At 48.7% G+C, this 14,214-nt stretch overlaps 2 protein-coding genes across 3 annotated transcripts; both read left to right on the top strand.

Moving 5' to 3' along the window:
- The first annotated feature begins 15 nt into the window (after positions 1 to 15).
- On the top strand, positions 16 to 4,561 carry LOC136195709 (coiled-coil domain-containing protein 39-like). The gene is made up of 28 exons (XM_065985138.1): positions 16 to 114; positions 165 to 284; positions 341 to 398; positions 446 to 600; positions 661 to 753; positions 805 to 1,026; positions 1,081 to 1,140; positions 1,202 to 1,270; positions 1,327 to 1,389; positions 1,447 to 1,550; positions 1,608 to 1,935; positions 1,994 to 2,086; positions 2,142 to 2,213; positions 2,262 to 2,334; positions 2,394 to 2,458; positions 2,511 to 2,554; positions 2,607 to 2,679; positions 2,729 to 2,820; positions 2,873 to 2,920; positions 2,976 to 3,051; positions 3,108 to 3,187; positions 3,247 to 3,326; positions 3,380 to 3,486; positions 3,539 to 3,610; positions 3,672 to 3,806; positions 3,860 to 3,976; positions 4,036 to 4,186; positions 4,286 to 4,561. The coding sequence occupies exons 1-28, from the start codon at positions 43 to 45 to the stop codon at positions 4,408 to 4,410; spliced, it is 2,847 nt and encodes a 948-aa protein (XP_065841210.1). The 5' UTR covers positions 16 to 42; the 3' UTR covers positions 4,411 to 4,561.
- Positions 4,562 to 4,953: 392 nt separating this feature from the next.
- LOC136195706 (mediator of RNA polymerase II transcription subunit 14-like) lies at positions 4,954 to 14,123 on the top strand. 2 transcript variants are annotated; one of them, XM_065985134.1, is made up of 34 exons: positions 4,954 to 5,254; positions 5,322 to 5,348; positions 5,406 to 5,511; positions 5,567 to 5,661; positions 5,742 to 5,820; positions 7,931 to 8,060; positions 8,112 to 8,152; positions 8,199 to 8,292; positions 8,342 to 8,370; positions 8,425 to 8,547; positions 8,608 to 8,696; positions 8,748 to 8,880; positions 8,942 to 9,053; positions 9,110 to 9,268; positions 9,317 to 9,401; positions 9,455 to 9,614; positions 9,668 to 9,952; positions 10,012 to 10,085; positions 10,149 to 10,269; positions 10,323 to 10,365; positions 10,430 to 10,555; positions 10,613 to 10,704; positions 10,754 to 10,897; positions 10,948 to 11,028; positions 11,078 to 11,154; positions 11,211 to 11,260; positions 11,313 to 11,380; positions 11,433 to 11,868; positions 11,921 to 12,460; positions 12,507 to 13,306; positions 13,365 to 13,472; positions 13,536 to 13,667; positions 13,723 to 13,921; positions 13,972 to 14,123. In XM_065985134.1, exons 1-34 carry the CDS (start codon positions 5,130 to 5,132, stop codon positions 14,028 to 14,030), a joined length of 5,022 nt encoding a protein of 1,673 aa, XP_065841206.1. In that variant the 5' UTR covers positions 4,954 to 5,129; the 3' UTR covers positions 14,031 to 14,123. The 2 variants fall into 2 exon arrangements, with proteins under 2 accessions (XP_065841206.1, XP_065841207.1); XM_065985135.1 differs by lacking the exons at positions 4,954 to 5,254; positions 5,322 to 5,348; positions 5,406 to 5,511; positions 5,567 to 5,661; positions 5,742 to 5,820 and adding an exon at positions 7,718 to 7,877.
- The last annotated feature ends 91 nt before the right edge of the window (positions 14,124 to 14,214 follow it).

The following is a 14,214-nucleotide window of genomic DNA, read 5'->3' on the forward strand; positions in this document are numbered from 1 at the left end:
TTGTTGTCAAGGCTACAACGTAACGGATACCCTTTGTACGTGATGGCTGATTTTGTCGTCGACGAAGCGACCGTGCCCGTAGCGAACGAAGAAAACAAGCGTCTACAGGCCGAAGTTTGTCGTACGTTCGTTCTTGAACGCGAAATTCGACTCCCTTCGTCCAGGTCCAACGAAAGCAGAAAGATATCGCTTCGCTAGAGGCTCAAATCGAAGAGCACAATGAAAGAATTCAGTCTCTTTCCGATCACATGAAAAATATTCGACAGGAGCAGCAGCACAGCCAAGTAAAAGAGGAAAATCTCACTTTTTCAACGACGCGCGACACAGTTCTCTTTCTCAGGCTCTTCTCGACGCTCGAAAGAAGGAACTCGGTACCGAAGAACATTTCAAATTGCTCGGTAGGCGCCAGCTGTTCGCCTAGCTGTTTGTTTGGAGTCGTTTTTAGCTGAGAGAGAGACCGGTCGCCTTGGGATCGAGATGCGGAAAATCGAGTCGGACATTCGCGAACTCAGGGAGCAGCTGAACGGTTACGAGAATAGCAAATTTCGACTCGGACAGAAGATCGAGGGTTTGAAGGGCCAAATGAAGTGGGACCAACAGGTAGAAGCCACACGAGCCTTTGAGAAAGAGAGAGAGAGAGAAATATCATTCATTGCCCAGACCTTGGACGAATGGATCGAAGAAGCGGAGAGAAGAGACGAGGATGCGAGAGTGCTGATGAAGTATACCAGCGTTGACGATAGCAAGCTAAAGGTAATGGAATTGAGAAAACCTGAGCTTCCCCTCTGTGAGTTTTGTGTTTAGGAATTGGGCTTGCAGTTGGAACGACTGACTGACAAGATGAAGGAGAAGAGGAGTCTACTGGATAAAGCGTCTACGGACACGTTGACGGCGCAGATTGAGTTGGATAGAACGGCCGAGTTGTTTCGACAGACGCATCGCGATAGGGAGTCCATGATCGAACAGTGGGAAGAGACGATCGGTCAAATGAAGAAACGAGACTCGGAAATTGATCATGCAGCCAACGTGAGTGTACTTTCCCCAGCTGAAGGCACTGTCACTGATATATTTGTTTCCTAGGATCTGACATCTTTGAAGGTAGAAGTTCAGCAGATGGAAAGCGGGCTGAGAGACAAGGAGGTACAATAGATGCAAAATCTTACTTACAAAGTAGGGTTCTAGCTCTTGATTAATCGTATAGAGTTTCTTGGAAAGTGAAATGGCTAACAATCAAGAACAGGACAAGAGGATTGGATTGACCGAACGACAAGTAGATATAACATGTTCCAAATAAAATGTCACTACATTAGTATTGTTGTCAATTAGTTGGCGAGAATGAGACTAGACTATCAGGATGCAGAGACGTCTCGAATGCAGTTTCATGACGAGGCAAAATATCTAAGTGGCACTCTTGGCCATCATTACTCATTTTGCCGCTTTCCTTAGCTTGAGACACTCAAGTACTCAGTTGAACGAACGAACACGGATTTAATGAGTAAGCGTGCGGAATCCCAGCATCTAAAGAAAGAACTCAGCGAGAAAGCTAAAAGGCATGTATCATATAGGAAGATACCTTATATATTATAAAATCTCGTGTTTCCCACCAGAATGGAACTTCTCGACGAAGAGAGACTGAAAACCCAAGAAACTCTAAAAGAGACAATCAACTTGACTCTGACTGCCGAAGAGCACAGCCAGCGCATGGAAGAGCTCCTTGACCACGAGCGCTCTCGCTTGGCGTCGATGGAAACCGCGTTGCAAAGGCTGAGAGATGTCGAGTTCAAAAAGGCTCAGGATCTGTTCGAATTGAAGCAGAAGGAGGCGAATAGTCAGGGAGAAGTGCAAGGAAATCAAGCGGCTATTCGAAATTTGAATAGCAAGCTGAATAAAGTCGATCAGGAATCGTTGAAACAGCAGGAGTTGATATACAGTCAGGTTCGTCAAACGTTGACGTCGTTTGACTTTGACGCGTTTTTTTGAACGGGAAATTTAGGATTTTCAGCTGCAGCAATTGGAGAGAAAGATTTTGCGTCTTCAAGGAGAGAGAAGCACGGAGGAAAAAGAAGCGTTGAATGCCAAAATTAAGGTAGGGATGCTGAGACTCTCCATATCTATGGGATGATGAGAATGAGAATATTTAGGACTTGACTGTTCAAAATGAACAGCAGCAGGCAACGGAGACTCTGCTGCAGAATCAACTCAAGAGACTAGGGGTAAGCGAGCTCAAACAGACGTTTTATAGTCTACATGATATGTACCAGGACGATTTGAGGAGGGCTACGAGAGATCTGGAGAAAAGCCGAAAAGAAAAATCGGATTTGACGGGGAAAATTGGTTGGGCGGAACTCTGGCTAATTATTCTTTTTTCACCTTCACCTTTGTTTTTTTTTCAGAGGAGCTCGAACTTCACAACGACAGTTCTCGACGAGAAATGAAAAAAGTGATGGCGAAAAAACAAGTGAGATTCCATTTTTTCTACTATATTAGCGATGACGCTTCATCTTTGACAGGATTTGATGGTTGACAAAAACATATTGCAATTGGAAGTCAAAAGGTAGAGTAGACACTTGCCGTAGCCTCACGGGGGGAAGCTATAAGGCTCGCAGACTTAGACAAGAGTTGAATTCGAAAGCAGACGAAGTCCTCTCTTTGGAAAAGCGAAAGCTGCAACTTCATACCGTACTCTACTGCCTTATCGCAATTTTCTCAACTAGAGCCGATACTCTAGGCTATGGCTGAGCGAACGCACGAAATTGATATGCACAAAGACATGCTGAAGGCTCAAATTCGTGCGCAGGAATCTGAAAAGCAGAAAATGAAGCAAGACGAACGTTAGCGTTGTTTTCACTTGGTCATATTCTGATGGCTTTAGTGTGGAAGTCTTTGAACGCTTTTCCAAAATCGACAAACTGCGAAAAAGGTTAATTAATGAAAAAACGCGTGTGCTAGAATTCTATTGGCAGCGTTGAGTTTAGATATGAAATTTTGGTGGTCTCCATGGCGCCACCAGAGGGAGACGAAGATCATTCACAAGCCTACTACGTCATTAAGGTGATAGATACAGTTTGGAAAAAAATAAATAGGTGCATAATTATGGGGCGTGCAAGGCGGCACAAGAGCGAGAAGAGCTGCAGAGGAAAGGGGACGAATTAGACGCAAGAATACGTCAGGCCGAGAAAGAAATTAGGTTAGAGCGTCTGCATTTGCTTTCATGCAGCGCGTCGAGCTTCTCCTCTTGTGATACAGAGCGTTGGAAAATACTCTCAGGCTAATGAACGGAAAGAATGAATCGTACCGAAAGAGCTTCAATAAAGTTGACCAGACGAGTGCGAGCAATCTGTAGAGATTTTTGCCTCTGCCTTGATTGCACGATCTTTAGGTGCAGAGTACGAGGATAAGCAAAGATTGGAAGAACAGCACCGTGCTTTATTAGATAAGTATCGGTACAAAAGGCGACAGATAAAGGAACTCCAGGAAGATCTCCAGGTTTTCGTTAAGATTATTGATGAACTTTGATTTGAACTAAGCTGTGATTTAGGCCATGAACCGCACTCTGTCCAGTCTAGATCAAGACGAAAAACAGCTAGAACTCCTGGTTGAAGAACGAGAGGTCGGTATAGAGATTTCAGATACACTGGTTTACATAGGTGCAATTTTTTTGTATCGTATAGCAAATGATCACTCAGCTGAAGAAAGAGATAGACGAGCAGGAGTCAAAACGAGACCGAGTCAGCAAGCTGAGTGCGAAAGTGACGAGAGACCTGAGAAGCAGACCCCCATCGGCGAGCGGCGGTCCCAAGCCGGAGGTCGGTGCAAACACGACGGCTATGTTCCCATTTGCACTTTTATTCTCATCTAGGATGACGTTGCTTTGAGAACGCAGAAAGAACTCATCGCCAGTCTGATGCAGCAGCTGGGCCAAGTGTCCGCCAACGTGCCCGACCTCGCGTCGTCAATCAATCTACTCTGCTCCCAGGTGCGGAAAGACAAATGAAAACATTACGATGACGTGACAGTGGACAATTGTGTTTCCAGGCGGGTCTACCGCCGCCGCCGACGCCCACCGCGTCAGGACGCGCGGGAAGTCGACCGACGTCCGCACGCACGCGAAGTCAAGTCAGCGTGGCGTCATCTCCGAGCGCAGCGTCCGTCAGGACGCTCGAAATGACAGTAACGCCAACGCGAGGTACGTACTGACAAAATCCTACGCGTGGTAGACAGTCACGTCTCATACTACTGAGGCAGAGACACTATTTTATGTACTACAATCTCATTTGTGTTTCAGGAGTGCCCCCGCCGGCGCGGCAAGGTGGAAAATCGTCGGCGAGTTCGCGGAGCAGCTCGGTCGCTTCGAGAACATCGTCGCGTGCAAGCGGAACGTCGAGTCGGAGAGGATTGATTCCCACTTGACTGGTAGGGGGTAGAGTGGTCGAAGTAGCTAGCGAGACAGTTGTTTTCCATTACTAATTGCCTAATAATAAGCAGCAATGTCATGGTTTCCGCCTGCGGCCGAGGCTGGATACGAGAGCTTGGCCGGACGCCAGGCGCGTGACCGAATGAGTACTGTAGTACCAGCGCGTACGCGTGAACCGAGACCGCATTACGAAGCCTGCGATCATGAGTTACGATCCTATGTGGACGCGCGGCGAGATGGAGCGTCTATGGGCGATCTTCGAGCCCCAATTGCGACTGCTAGTCGACGGGGCGTTGCCACTTCCCGATCCGTGTGCCCAGTTGCTCTGCGAGCCGCCTCCCAAGGACTCGCCGCTTGACGACAGATTGCGACGACACTACGCGAAGAAAATGCAGTCCGATCTGTGGAACGGGCGATACAGCAAGGCGGTGGCTGATTTGAAAGCGCTAGGTACATCGTTTCGATTGGATGGCGAAAGCGATCGAGGCGAAATTGATACGCTGAAAAAGGTCTACATGCTTCCATATAGGTCTGTGTGTGTGCGGAAGCGGTCAAAAACTGCGAGACGTGATTTTTTTTCGTAGGCAGCTGAAATCTGCGCTGGCACGTTCAATAAACCACGTCTATTTTGATGTGCGGTGAAAAAGAAATAAACTCTGTACAGTGTAGTGTATACAGACTGTAGATTTTTGTACCTTCTCTTTGTACACGTTTTATGTATCTATTGACTATTCCGGGCGTTCGCAAAATGGCCGCCGATCACAATTCCGTTCGTTTGTCCGTTCTAATCGAACATCTCGTGCAGCGAACTTATCATGATCTTATTATACTATCGGAATTGTACGTTTGCGCTTGGTTTGGTCTTCTCCACCCTTCGCGTTTTCGACACCTTACTTCTCGCTTCTAGGTTGCCCCGAAAGTCGGACGTCGAGAGGTAGAGCTCTATTGCGCTTGATTCGATAGCACTGATAGAATGCGGTCCGTGTTTCAGAAAGGTGGAAATCGCGAAATTTGCCACGCGAACTCGCCACCAGTTCATCAGCCTCCTTGCCGTCGTCAAATGGGCGGCGGCCGCCGACAAAGTCGACAAATGCGAGGTAAAGGAGGGACACCTTGGAGGGAGCAATCATTTGAGCGAAACTGAAAAAAAAGGAGATATGCCGGAAATTGGAAGAGCAATCCGTTATTTTCGTGGACACGGCGGATAAATTGTCGGCGTTAGCTCGAGAGACGTTACCAACAGCCGTGTAAGTAGTTAGGTCCCCTTTTCCAAAGGGAATACTATAGACAATTCATCAGCAATAAACCGATTTTTATTTCTTTCCAGACTGCCCAATTTTCCTGTACTTGCCGCTGTAGACGTTCTCACAACGGGAACGTATTCTCGTCTGCCTACCTGCATAAAAGTAAGTGAGGCACCGGAGCGCTGCGCCGCTGCCAAGAGAAATATGCTAAGATCCTACCTATATAGAACTACGTTCGTGAACTTCGAACGCGTAACTCGCAGAGAATCAATGCTTTTGTACGACACTTCGATATTTCTCGAAGCTAGTCGCTCCAGCATCGATCTCCGTAGGTTTCGAGGAGCTAAGCGTGTTTACAAAAGCCATTAGAGCGGCGATCTCGTACTAGCGGTGAACTAGATGTTAGAAGAACGACATTTTGTGCGTGGGAGACCGAGAATGGCGATATTTTGGTCTTTTTTCACGTGATTCAGTCGTTTCTTCCACTAGTTGAAGTGAAAATGCAATTCTAAAGCGTTTCGATCGCGTCGATTCGACGGATCGTTCGTTTTAGGGCAGAAAACCGCGATGCGATCGGAAAATCGCGCTATTTTGGTGCTTTCGACTCGATTCGACCGTTTCTCTTTCTAGTCTAGTAGATTGTTGGGTTATAGAACTTTTTTGATTCATGAGATCGACCAATCTTTAGTTTTGAGCGAGAAAATCGCGAAAAAAAATAACCGCCATCCTCCCCGCCGCCGCCCCCGCCCACCACACCCATCTTAGCATATTTCACTGGGCACCGGCGCGCTGCGCCGGCGCCAAGTGAAATATGCTAAGATCCTAACTATATAGAACTACGTTCGTGAACTTCGAACGTGTAGTTCGTAGAAAATCGATGCTGTTGTTCGAAATTTCGAGATTTCTCGTAGCTAGTCGCTCCAGCATCGATCTCCGTAGAATTCGAGGGACTAAGCGTGTCTAGAAAAGCCATTAGACTGCCGATCTCGTACTAGCGGTGAACTAGATGTTAGAAGAACGACATTTTGTTCGTGGGAGACCAAGAATTGCGATATTTTGGTCTTTTTCACGTGATTCAGTCGTTTCTTCCACTAGTTGAAGTGAAAATGCAATTCTAAAGCGTTTCGATCGCGTCGATTCGACAGATCGTTCGTTTTAGGCGAGAAAACCGCAATGCGATCGGAAAATCTCGCTATTTTGGTGCTTTCGACTCGTTTCGGTCGTTTCTCTTTCTAGTCTAGTAGATTGTTGGGTTATAGAACTTTTTTGATTGATGGGATCGACCAATCGTTAGTTTTGGCCGAGAAAATCGCGAAAAAAACTAACCGCCATCCTCCCCGCCGCCGCCCCGCCCACCACACCCATCTTAGCATATTTCACTGGGCACCGGCGCGCTGCGCCGGCGCCAAGTGAAATATGCTAAGATCCTAACTATATAGAACTACGTTCGTGAACTTCGAACGTGTAGTTCTTAGAAAATCGATGCTGTTGTTCGACATTTCGAGATTTCTCGTGGCTAGTCGCTCCAGCATCGATTTCTGTCGGTTTCGAGGGACTAAGCGCGTTTAGAAAAGTCATTAGAGCGGCGATTTCGTACTAGCTGTAAACTAGATGTTAGAAGAACGACATTTTGTTCGTGGGAGACCAAGAATTGCGATATTTTGGTCTTTTTTCACGTGATTCAGTCGTTTCTTCCACTAGTTGAAGTGAAAATGCAATTCTAAAGCGTTTCGATCTCGTCGATTCGACGGATCGTTTGTTTTAGGCGAGAAAACCGCGATGCGATCGGAAAATCGCGCTATTTTGGTGCTTTCGACGCAATTCGGTCATTTCTCTGTTTAGTCTAGTAGATTGTTGAGTTATAAAACTTTTTTGATTTATGGGATCGACGGATCTTTAGTTTTGGCCGAGAAAATCGCGAAAAAAACTAACCGCCATCCTCCCCGCCGCCGCCCCCGCCCACCACACCCATCTTATATATTTCACTGGGCACCGGCGCGCTGCGCCGGCGCCAAGTGAAATATGCTAAGATCCTAACTATATAGAACTACGTTCGTGAACTTCGAACGTGTAGTTCGTAGAAAATCGATGCTGTTGTTCGACATTTCGAGATTTCTCGTGGCTAGTCGCTCCAGCATCGATTTCCGTCGGTTTCGAGGGACTAAGCGCGTTTAGAAAAGTCATTAGAGCGGCGATTTCGTACTAGCTGTAAACTGGATGTGAGAAGATGTTTCCTTCATCGTAGTTCTTTGGCCTATTTCTCATTTTTTAGGATCGAATTGTTCCACCCGACAATGTCTCTCCCGAAGAAGTGCTTGACACGTTGGGGAGTCTGGATCATTTGATTCAGCAGCGATTACTCACAACGACGATACCCAAACCAATGCAGAATATAAGACTGGGTTCGAACTGCCGCTTACCCCCAGATCTGACTCAAACCTCTTCTGTTGTAGGCGATGGGCGGGTCACGTTCACAGTGGAAAACGAATTTACGGTCTGCGCTATTATTGTTCGGCTAGAGAATTTTATACGGTGCTCAGGTCACTTTGACTCTCGTTGGAGATGACGAATCAATGCCTTGGAGGCTCTTGGACATCAAGATCTTGCTTGAAGACGAGGAAATAGACATTGGAGGTAAATGACACCGAGATTGCCTTCTCCCATTGCTGACCTTTTTTCTCAGAGAGAAAGCCTTTGATACATCCTTCCCAGGTAAAGAATTTCTGCAGGGCAGAAGTAGATGATACAATGTCTCTCTTTCTCTAGATTCATTTTATTCACAGTTTGGCTCAGTCGCGTCTTTTCAGCGATTCGGAGCCGCTAGTCGATTTGTACTCATGCGTTCATTTCTTTTGTCTTTCGCTGCAACTGGAAATCCTTTACTCTCAAGTAGGACGTGAAATGGGGGTAGGGCGGTGTGCAATTTGATTAATTAATTACTTTATACAGGCGCTTCAACTGAAACAGGAGAAATGGGCTGATAACATAATAGTAAGTGAATACAATGCAGCGAACAGTCTCGTATTGCAATACTGGAGGTAAGTTTATCTCTCTACTGTACTTGTTCAAAAATCCTACCTGAATTCCAGAGAGGCAGCGTGTCGCGTAACAATCAAGATGGATTTGAGCGGTGCAGCGGGTTCTGGTCTGCACGTTCTGCACAGTCCAGCAATGAAACACGCATCAGACGAGCTCAACACTCCGGATCACGTCGCCGCGAATGTCAGCGACAAATTTATTTCTAGAAATACACGTCTTTACAATATATATTTGCTGTGTGCAGTGTGGTCGACTGTCGGTGGAAAGTTTGATGAATTCCGTGCTGTATTCGCGTGCCAAGGATAGGGTTCTCACGCTCAAGGAAAGGCTGGAGAGAGGATGCCCCGGAATCATTGGTAGGTCGAAGAACGGTTTTGCACGCGTTGATCGATCTGGAGGCGTTTATCTTCAGTTCAATTCGCGGAAGAGCGTCCGAGTTCGCTGGCGCTCTCGTGGCGCGCTCCGTGGGACGAAATGCAAGGAATCGAAATAAAGATCGACTGGAACTCTGGCCGATTTCAGCCGCTTCTGGACGACAGACAATATACGACGTGCAACGCGAAGACGAAAGGTGAGCACACGACGCCAAGAAGATAAAAAAAATGATGTCACAATCTAGTTGATTTGACCCACTTGGAAGAATCTCTCAATTCGCCTGATAAAGATCCGGCTCTGTTGGCTCTACCACTTCTAAACGAGCTTAGGTGCGTCTGGCTCTTGGCAGTCGACACAGCAGACAAGCTCCTTTTTTTCCTAGATGTCGTCTCGCCCTGTTGCATCACGAGATGCTGGCCAGTCATCTACCTGTCGTCATAAGCTCTAGCCTTCCAATAAGCAACGCCCAGACGCACTCGCTCAGTACTCTCAGCCCATTCAAGCTCTTTCTCCAGCTTAAGAACGACAGGAGTCACTGCATAGTACTCGCACCAGACACGCGCTTGAAAAATAATGTTGTCCCGTTTTTCTTCAGGTCGTCGAAGTGCAGTTGCCAAGGGACGAGTCGTTTTCTTCTCATGTCGTGCAGCGCGCTTTCTTTCTTCAGCTTAAGCCGTGTCGGCTTAGTTTCGATCGGCTGCTCGTGAGAGACGACGCCGATGACGCGTGGAACAAAAATTCGTTTTTGCACGCTGATCTGATGCTTCCTATTGATCTCCGTCGCTGGAAATGGACCCAAGAAACGACGGCGACGTCCACGCTGCCGAGTCTCGTTGCCTATATCAGCGAATCCGTTCCATTTTTGGAACTCTCTGAAGACGTAAGATTCGCGGGAGTTCGCGTTGCTTTTTATGTTGAGACGAGGAACGTTCTCTATAGTTGTCCAGGAATGAAGTTCGGCATTGCGGTGTTGAATTGGAGGCTAGCTTTACGGTCGTGCTAAAGGTGATCTGGTGAGTCAGTGGCTGGAGGGGAGACTGGGCTTGATTTAGAGACGTACTCGCTGTTCTTTATAGCCTACCTTTGCCTGTTTCCGCGTTCGGCAAAAGAGTCGTGTCCGAATTGAATCGTTCAATGTTGGATTGTAGTTTCCGTGTCGACAAAAGTCAATCGGAATCGGGTCACTGGCTTGTTGAGGTACAGCGGCAAAGAGACGGCGGCGGGAGTAATGCAGGAGTTTCTTTTGTCAGATTTTGATAGGAAACCTTCCTCTTGAAATAGAAGGAAACACAGGTATTAATTAATTAATTAATTAATTAATCATCAAGCGCTTTTTTGTACAAAATAATTTATTAAGACTCATTTCGGCGTTTGTTTTTCTCGTACACGTCTGACCCATCTGTGGCAAGCCAGTTGCTCTCTGACTGGAAAGGAATAGCGAGACTGTACGGACCAGTATTGGAATTATCAGCGTACATGAACGGTAATGCTACTCGTACACGTCGCTCCCGGCGTTTTTATATAGCTGCTTTCTCGTTAGACAAGCAATCAAAACTTTCTAAAATGGTCACCGTTTTGAGCTACGATTACAGAAAAATCGTTCTCTCCTACGGGCCAGAGAAGCAATTCACTGTGACTAGCTGCTTAGAAACTGATTTCTCCTCGTTAATCGTTCGTTTAGGTTTCTCTCTCGTGGAATAAAGTCTCCGCTGGATTTCAATTGGCCTTCAGCTCGCGCGCCATGCAGCCGAATCCCCACGCGCAGATCACCGATCACCTTCTGACCGTTTTCAATCAAACCAAGTGTATACCTCTTTTGATGAAGGTATTACAGCGATCGAAAAGATTTTTGGGCACTGAGCCTGATTTATATAGGGTCTTCATCACACGCTGGTGCCGTTTGCTGCGCTGGAGTCCCTCAACTACTGCCCTAAAGCAATGATAGGCGTCAAAGAAGTGAGAATAAGGACGAATACTGGATATGCTATCTCTTTTATCTTTGCAGGGAAACAACATGCCGTACAAACCATTCTCGGTGTTCTTTTCGTCGCCGTCTCGTTTTCGTGTCGTCTTTCGAGGCCTGTACGCCGACTAATTCATCGTACCTATTAAAGCAAACGTCACAATGATCTATTTAGATACGCGATTGAAGTCTTTTGTCAGACAGATGACGTTGTTCTAATTCGAGGTAAAAGCATCTGTGGGAAAGATCAATCCCTGTTCTAAGCCTTAGAGTTAAGATGCCGCCTATAGTCAAGTCGACGCGACTCAAGTCCTCAAAGGCTTGGCGACAATTCCCTGTTTTAAGGCAAGGAGAAAACGTACCAAGAAGGCAATAAAAAGGACTCTTCTTTTTTTAGCATTTTCTTCACGGTTTCTCCGAACGATGTCGTCTTCAAGAATCCGTCGTCGTGTCTTCGTCGGGCGGCGGCCTTCAAAGCCCCGTACAATCGGCGCCGCCAATCGTCACGCCGTCGGCGACGACGAAACCGTTCTTTCCGACGCTTCCCGCTGCGACGCGGAGTTCCGCTTCGACGGCGCCGTCTTCGCCTCGTCACGTCGACAATTTGAATCCGCCGCCGCCACTGCCGCCGCCGTCATCGTCGTCTTTGCCCTCGATGGGGGGCAGCGCCGATGAGATGACGGAGATGGCGGTCGAAGCAAAGCCGCCGACTTCAATCGCGCAGGGAACTGTGGAAAGGCTTCCAGCCGACGGCGTTGATAACACGGAACTGAACCGACATCCGGCGCAGGAAACGTCGGAAGGGAACGAAGAAATTCCCGAAAGAGACTTCGGTACCAATTCAAAAGTCAATATAAGAAAACCGCTTAGGCTTCTTCATTTTAGACGACGACCAAAAGGCGTCGGACAATCCGTTCTCTGTCGAGAGCGTTGGAGCGACGCAGCCGACGAGCGTCGGAGGCTTGAGCGCCTTTTCGCCGTCTCTTTTCACGATGACGTCGCCCGGCGACGTCGTCGGCGTCAATCCATCGCCGTCGATGTATGGCGGTGGCGGCGGCGGCGGCGGAGTTGGCGGCAGCGACGCGCTCATCGACTACGTCAACTTGTCGGCGCCGTCGCCGAATTTTCTACTTCACGATCCTGGACACGGCGCGGGTGGCGTCGGCGGCGTCGGCGGCGCGGGGCAATCGCTTGGAATGTTTGGCATGTCGCTAAAGTCGCCGTCGCCGGAGCCGTTTATGGGACTCGTCGGCACGCCGAGCACGCCCCAGGACATGATATTCGGCGGCATGGACTTCATGCAGACGAGTCACGACGTCGTCGATCCCAGTTATCAAATGACGACGGAGATGGAGCCGGCGTCGATTCCTCAGCAACAGCATCTTCCACCTCCGCCTCATCCGCAAACAACGTTGAGTAGCCAAGGTAAAGGAAATCGACGAAGACCCCCTATTTATTTATTCATCTTCAGGTTTTGCTTCGTCTTCTGCCGCACCAGTCGACGAGTTTGGCGGCGGCGGCGGTGGAGGAGCCGGCGGCGAAGCGTCGGGAAAGTCTCCGGAGGATCTCCTTGGCGGTCTTCCGTCGATCAAGACCGATCCGAACGACGACGACGACAAGGTTTTGGTTCTGACGTCTATTCCGTCGTTGCCGCCGTTTCCCAAACCCCAAAGTCCGCCGCTCGTTCGACCCCTATCCCAGCAGCCGACGATCTTCACGCCGCCGTCGCATTTCGCCGCGTCGCCGCACTCGCCGAGTCAACAAGCGACGACCGTGTCGGCGGCGGCGCCCGACTCGCTCGTCTTTCCGTCGTCGCTTCAAGCGTATCTCTCGCAGCAGATGCAGACCGAAGGCTGGGCGGCCGCCTGTCCGGCCCTCATTCACCAAACCGTCTTCTATTCGCTTCTCAGTCCCGAGCCGTTCGGTCAACCGGATCGGAGACCGCTCAAGCATCCTTTTCAATCGTTCGTCGCCGGCGCGCTCTTCTTCTCCGACGATCTGCGCGTCTGTCCGCTCGAGCATTATCTCGGCTCCGTCTTTCTTCTTCATCATCTCACGCAGCGCATCAATCGACTCGGCGTTCAAGTCGACGCCGTCGCGACGCACGGAAACAGCGTCGCCTTTCGCGTCGGATCGCTGCGATGCGTCGTCGAACTCAACACGTCGTCGAGCGTCGATTTTCTCAAATTCGACGTCGCCGTCGTCGAAACGAGCGACGTCGTCATCGATCAGGCGGCGATGAAATGTCTCCAGTCCTTTTTTCGCAGCAAGGTACGGTGTACGAGCGCGCGTGCGAATTTTTTCCGTGTTTACACGTTACTTTTTACAGGTCGCGTGTCCGCCCTATTCGACCGAAGCGCTCACCGCCTTTGTTCGTCTTCTCGCCGCTCCCGCTCGAATACTTCGGGATTGCATTAGCATAATGGATATGGAAACGGTGGAGTTAGACGGGAAAAAATGTTTATTTATCCGTCTACGATTTTGCTTTTTACTCCTCTAGGAACGTCCGTCTGGAAGTCGTTGGGACGTGAAACTTTGCCTGACGATTCCGCCCAACTGCAAAGGTCAAGCGAGCGCCGGAATCAAAACGGGCGCGGCAGCGGTCGTGTGCAAATCGAGACTGCTTTTGTTTGTACGTCTCCTCTGCGGAGGGAAGCGGGCTTGCATCTCTATGTTTCTTTCAACAGATCCAGCTGGCGAGCGTCAAGAATTACGATCTGGCGCCGACGACTCTGCCGATTCTGTGCACGCTTGCTTCGAACGAAGTGAGTGTTCTCGACAAGCTTCTCCAGGTGAGCGGCACGACGAGTCCCGGCGCGACGACCGTTGCGATGGCCAAGGAGCTGATTGCCGGCTACTCGGCGACGAATCAGCAACGTTTGCAAGGTGAGAAGTCGAGTTGGAGAAAAAAAGGTTCTACTGTATACGTCTTTCAGGATCTGTTCTGTTTCCAATGGTAAAGGAGCTCATTACTAATCTTCCGCTGCCTTCGTAACTAATCAGATCGTGCCGCCTCATCTTTTTTTTTGTTGTGCCAAGGAACTACATATGTATTTAGAAGCAATTACAGGCATGCCATGCGGTCCCACGCCTTGCTTTCTTTCAAAAACGAGTTTGTGAAGACTCGTCGTCGGGTACAGTACGGACTCTACAAGCACGACCGCAAATCGCGGTCTCGT

The sequence above is a fragment of the Oscarella lobularis genome, chromosome 14, assembly GCF_947507565.1.
Source record: "Oscarella lobularis chromosome 14, ooOscLobu1.1, whole genome shotgun sequence".
NCBI lineage: Eukaryota > Metazoa > Porifera > Homoscleromorpha > Homosclerophorida > Oscarellidae > Oscarella > Oscarella lobularis.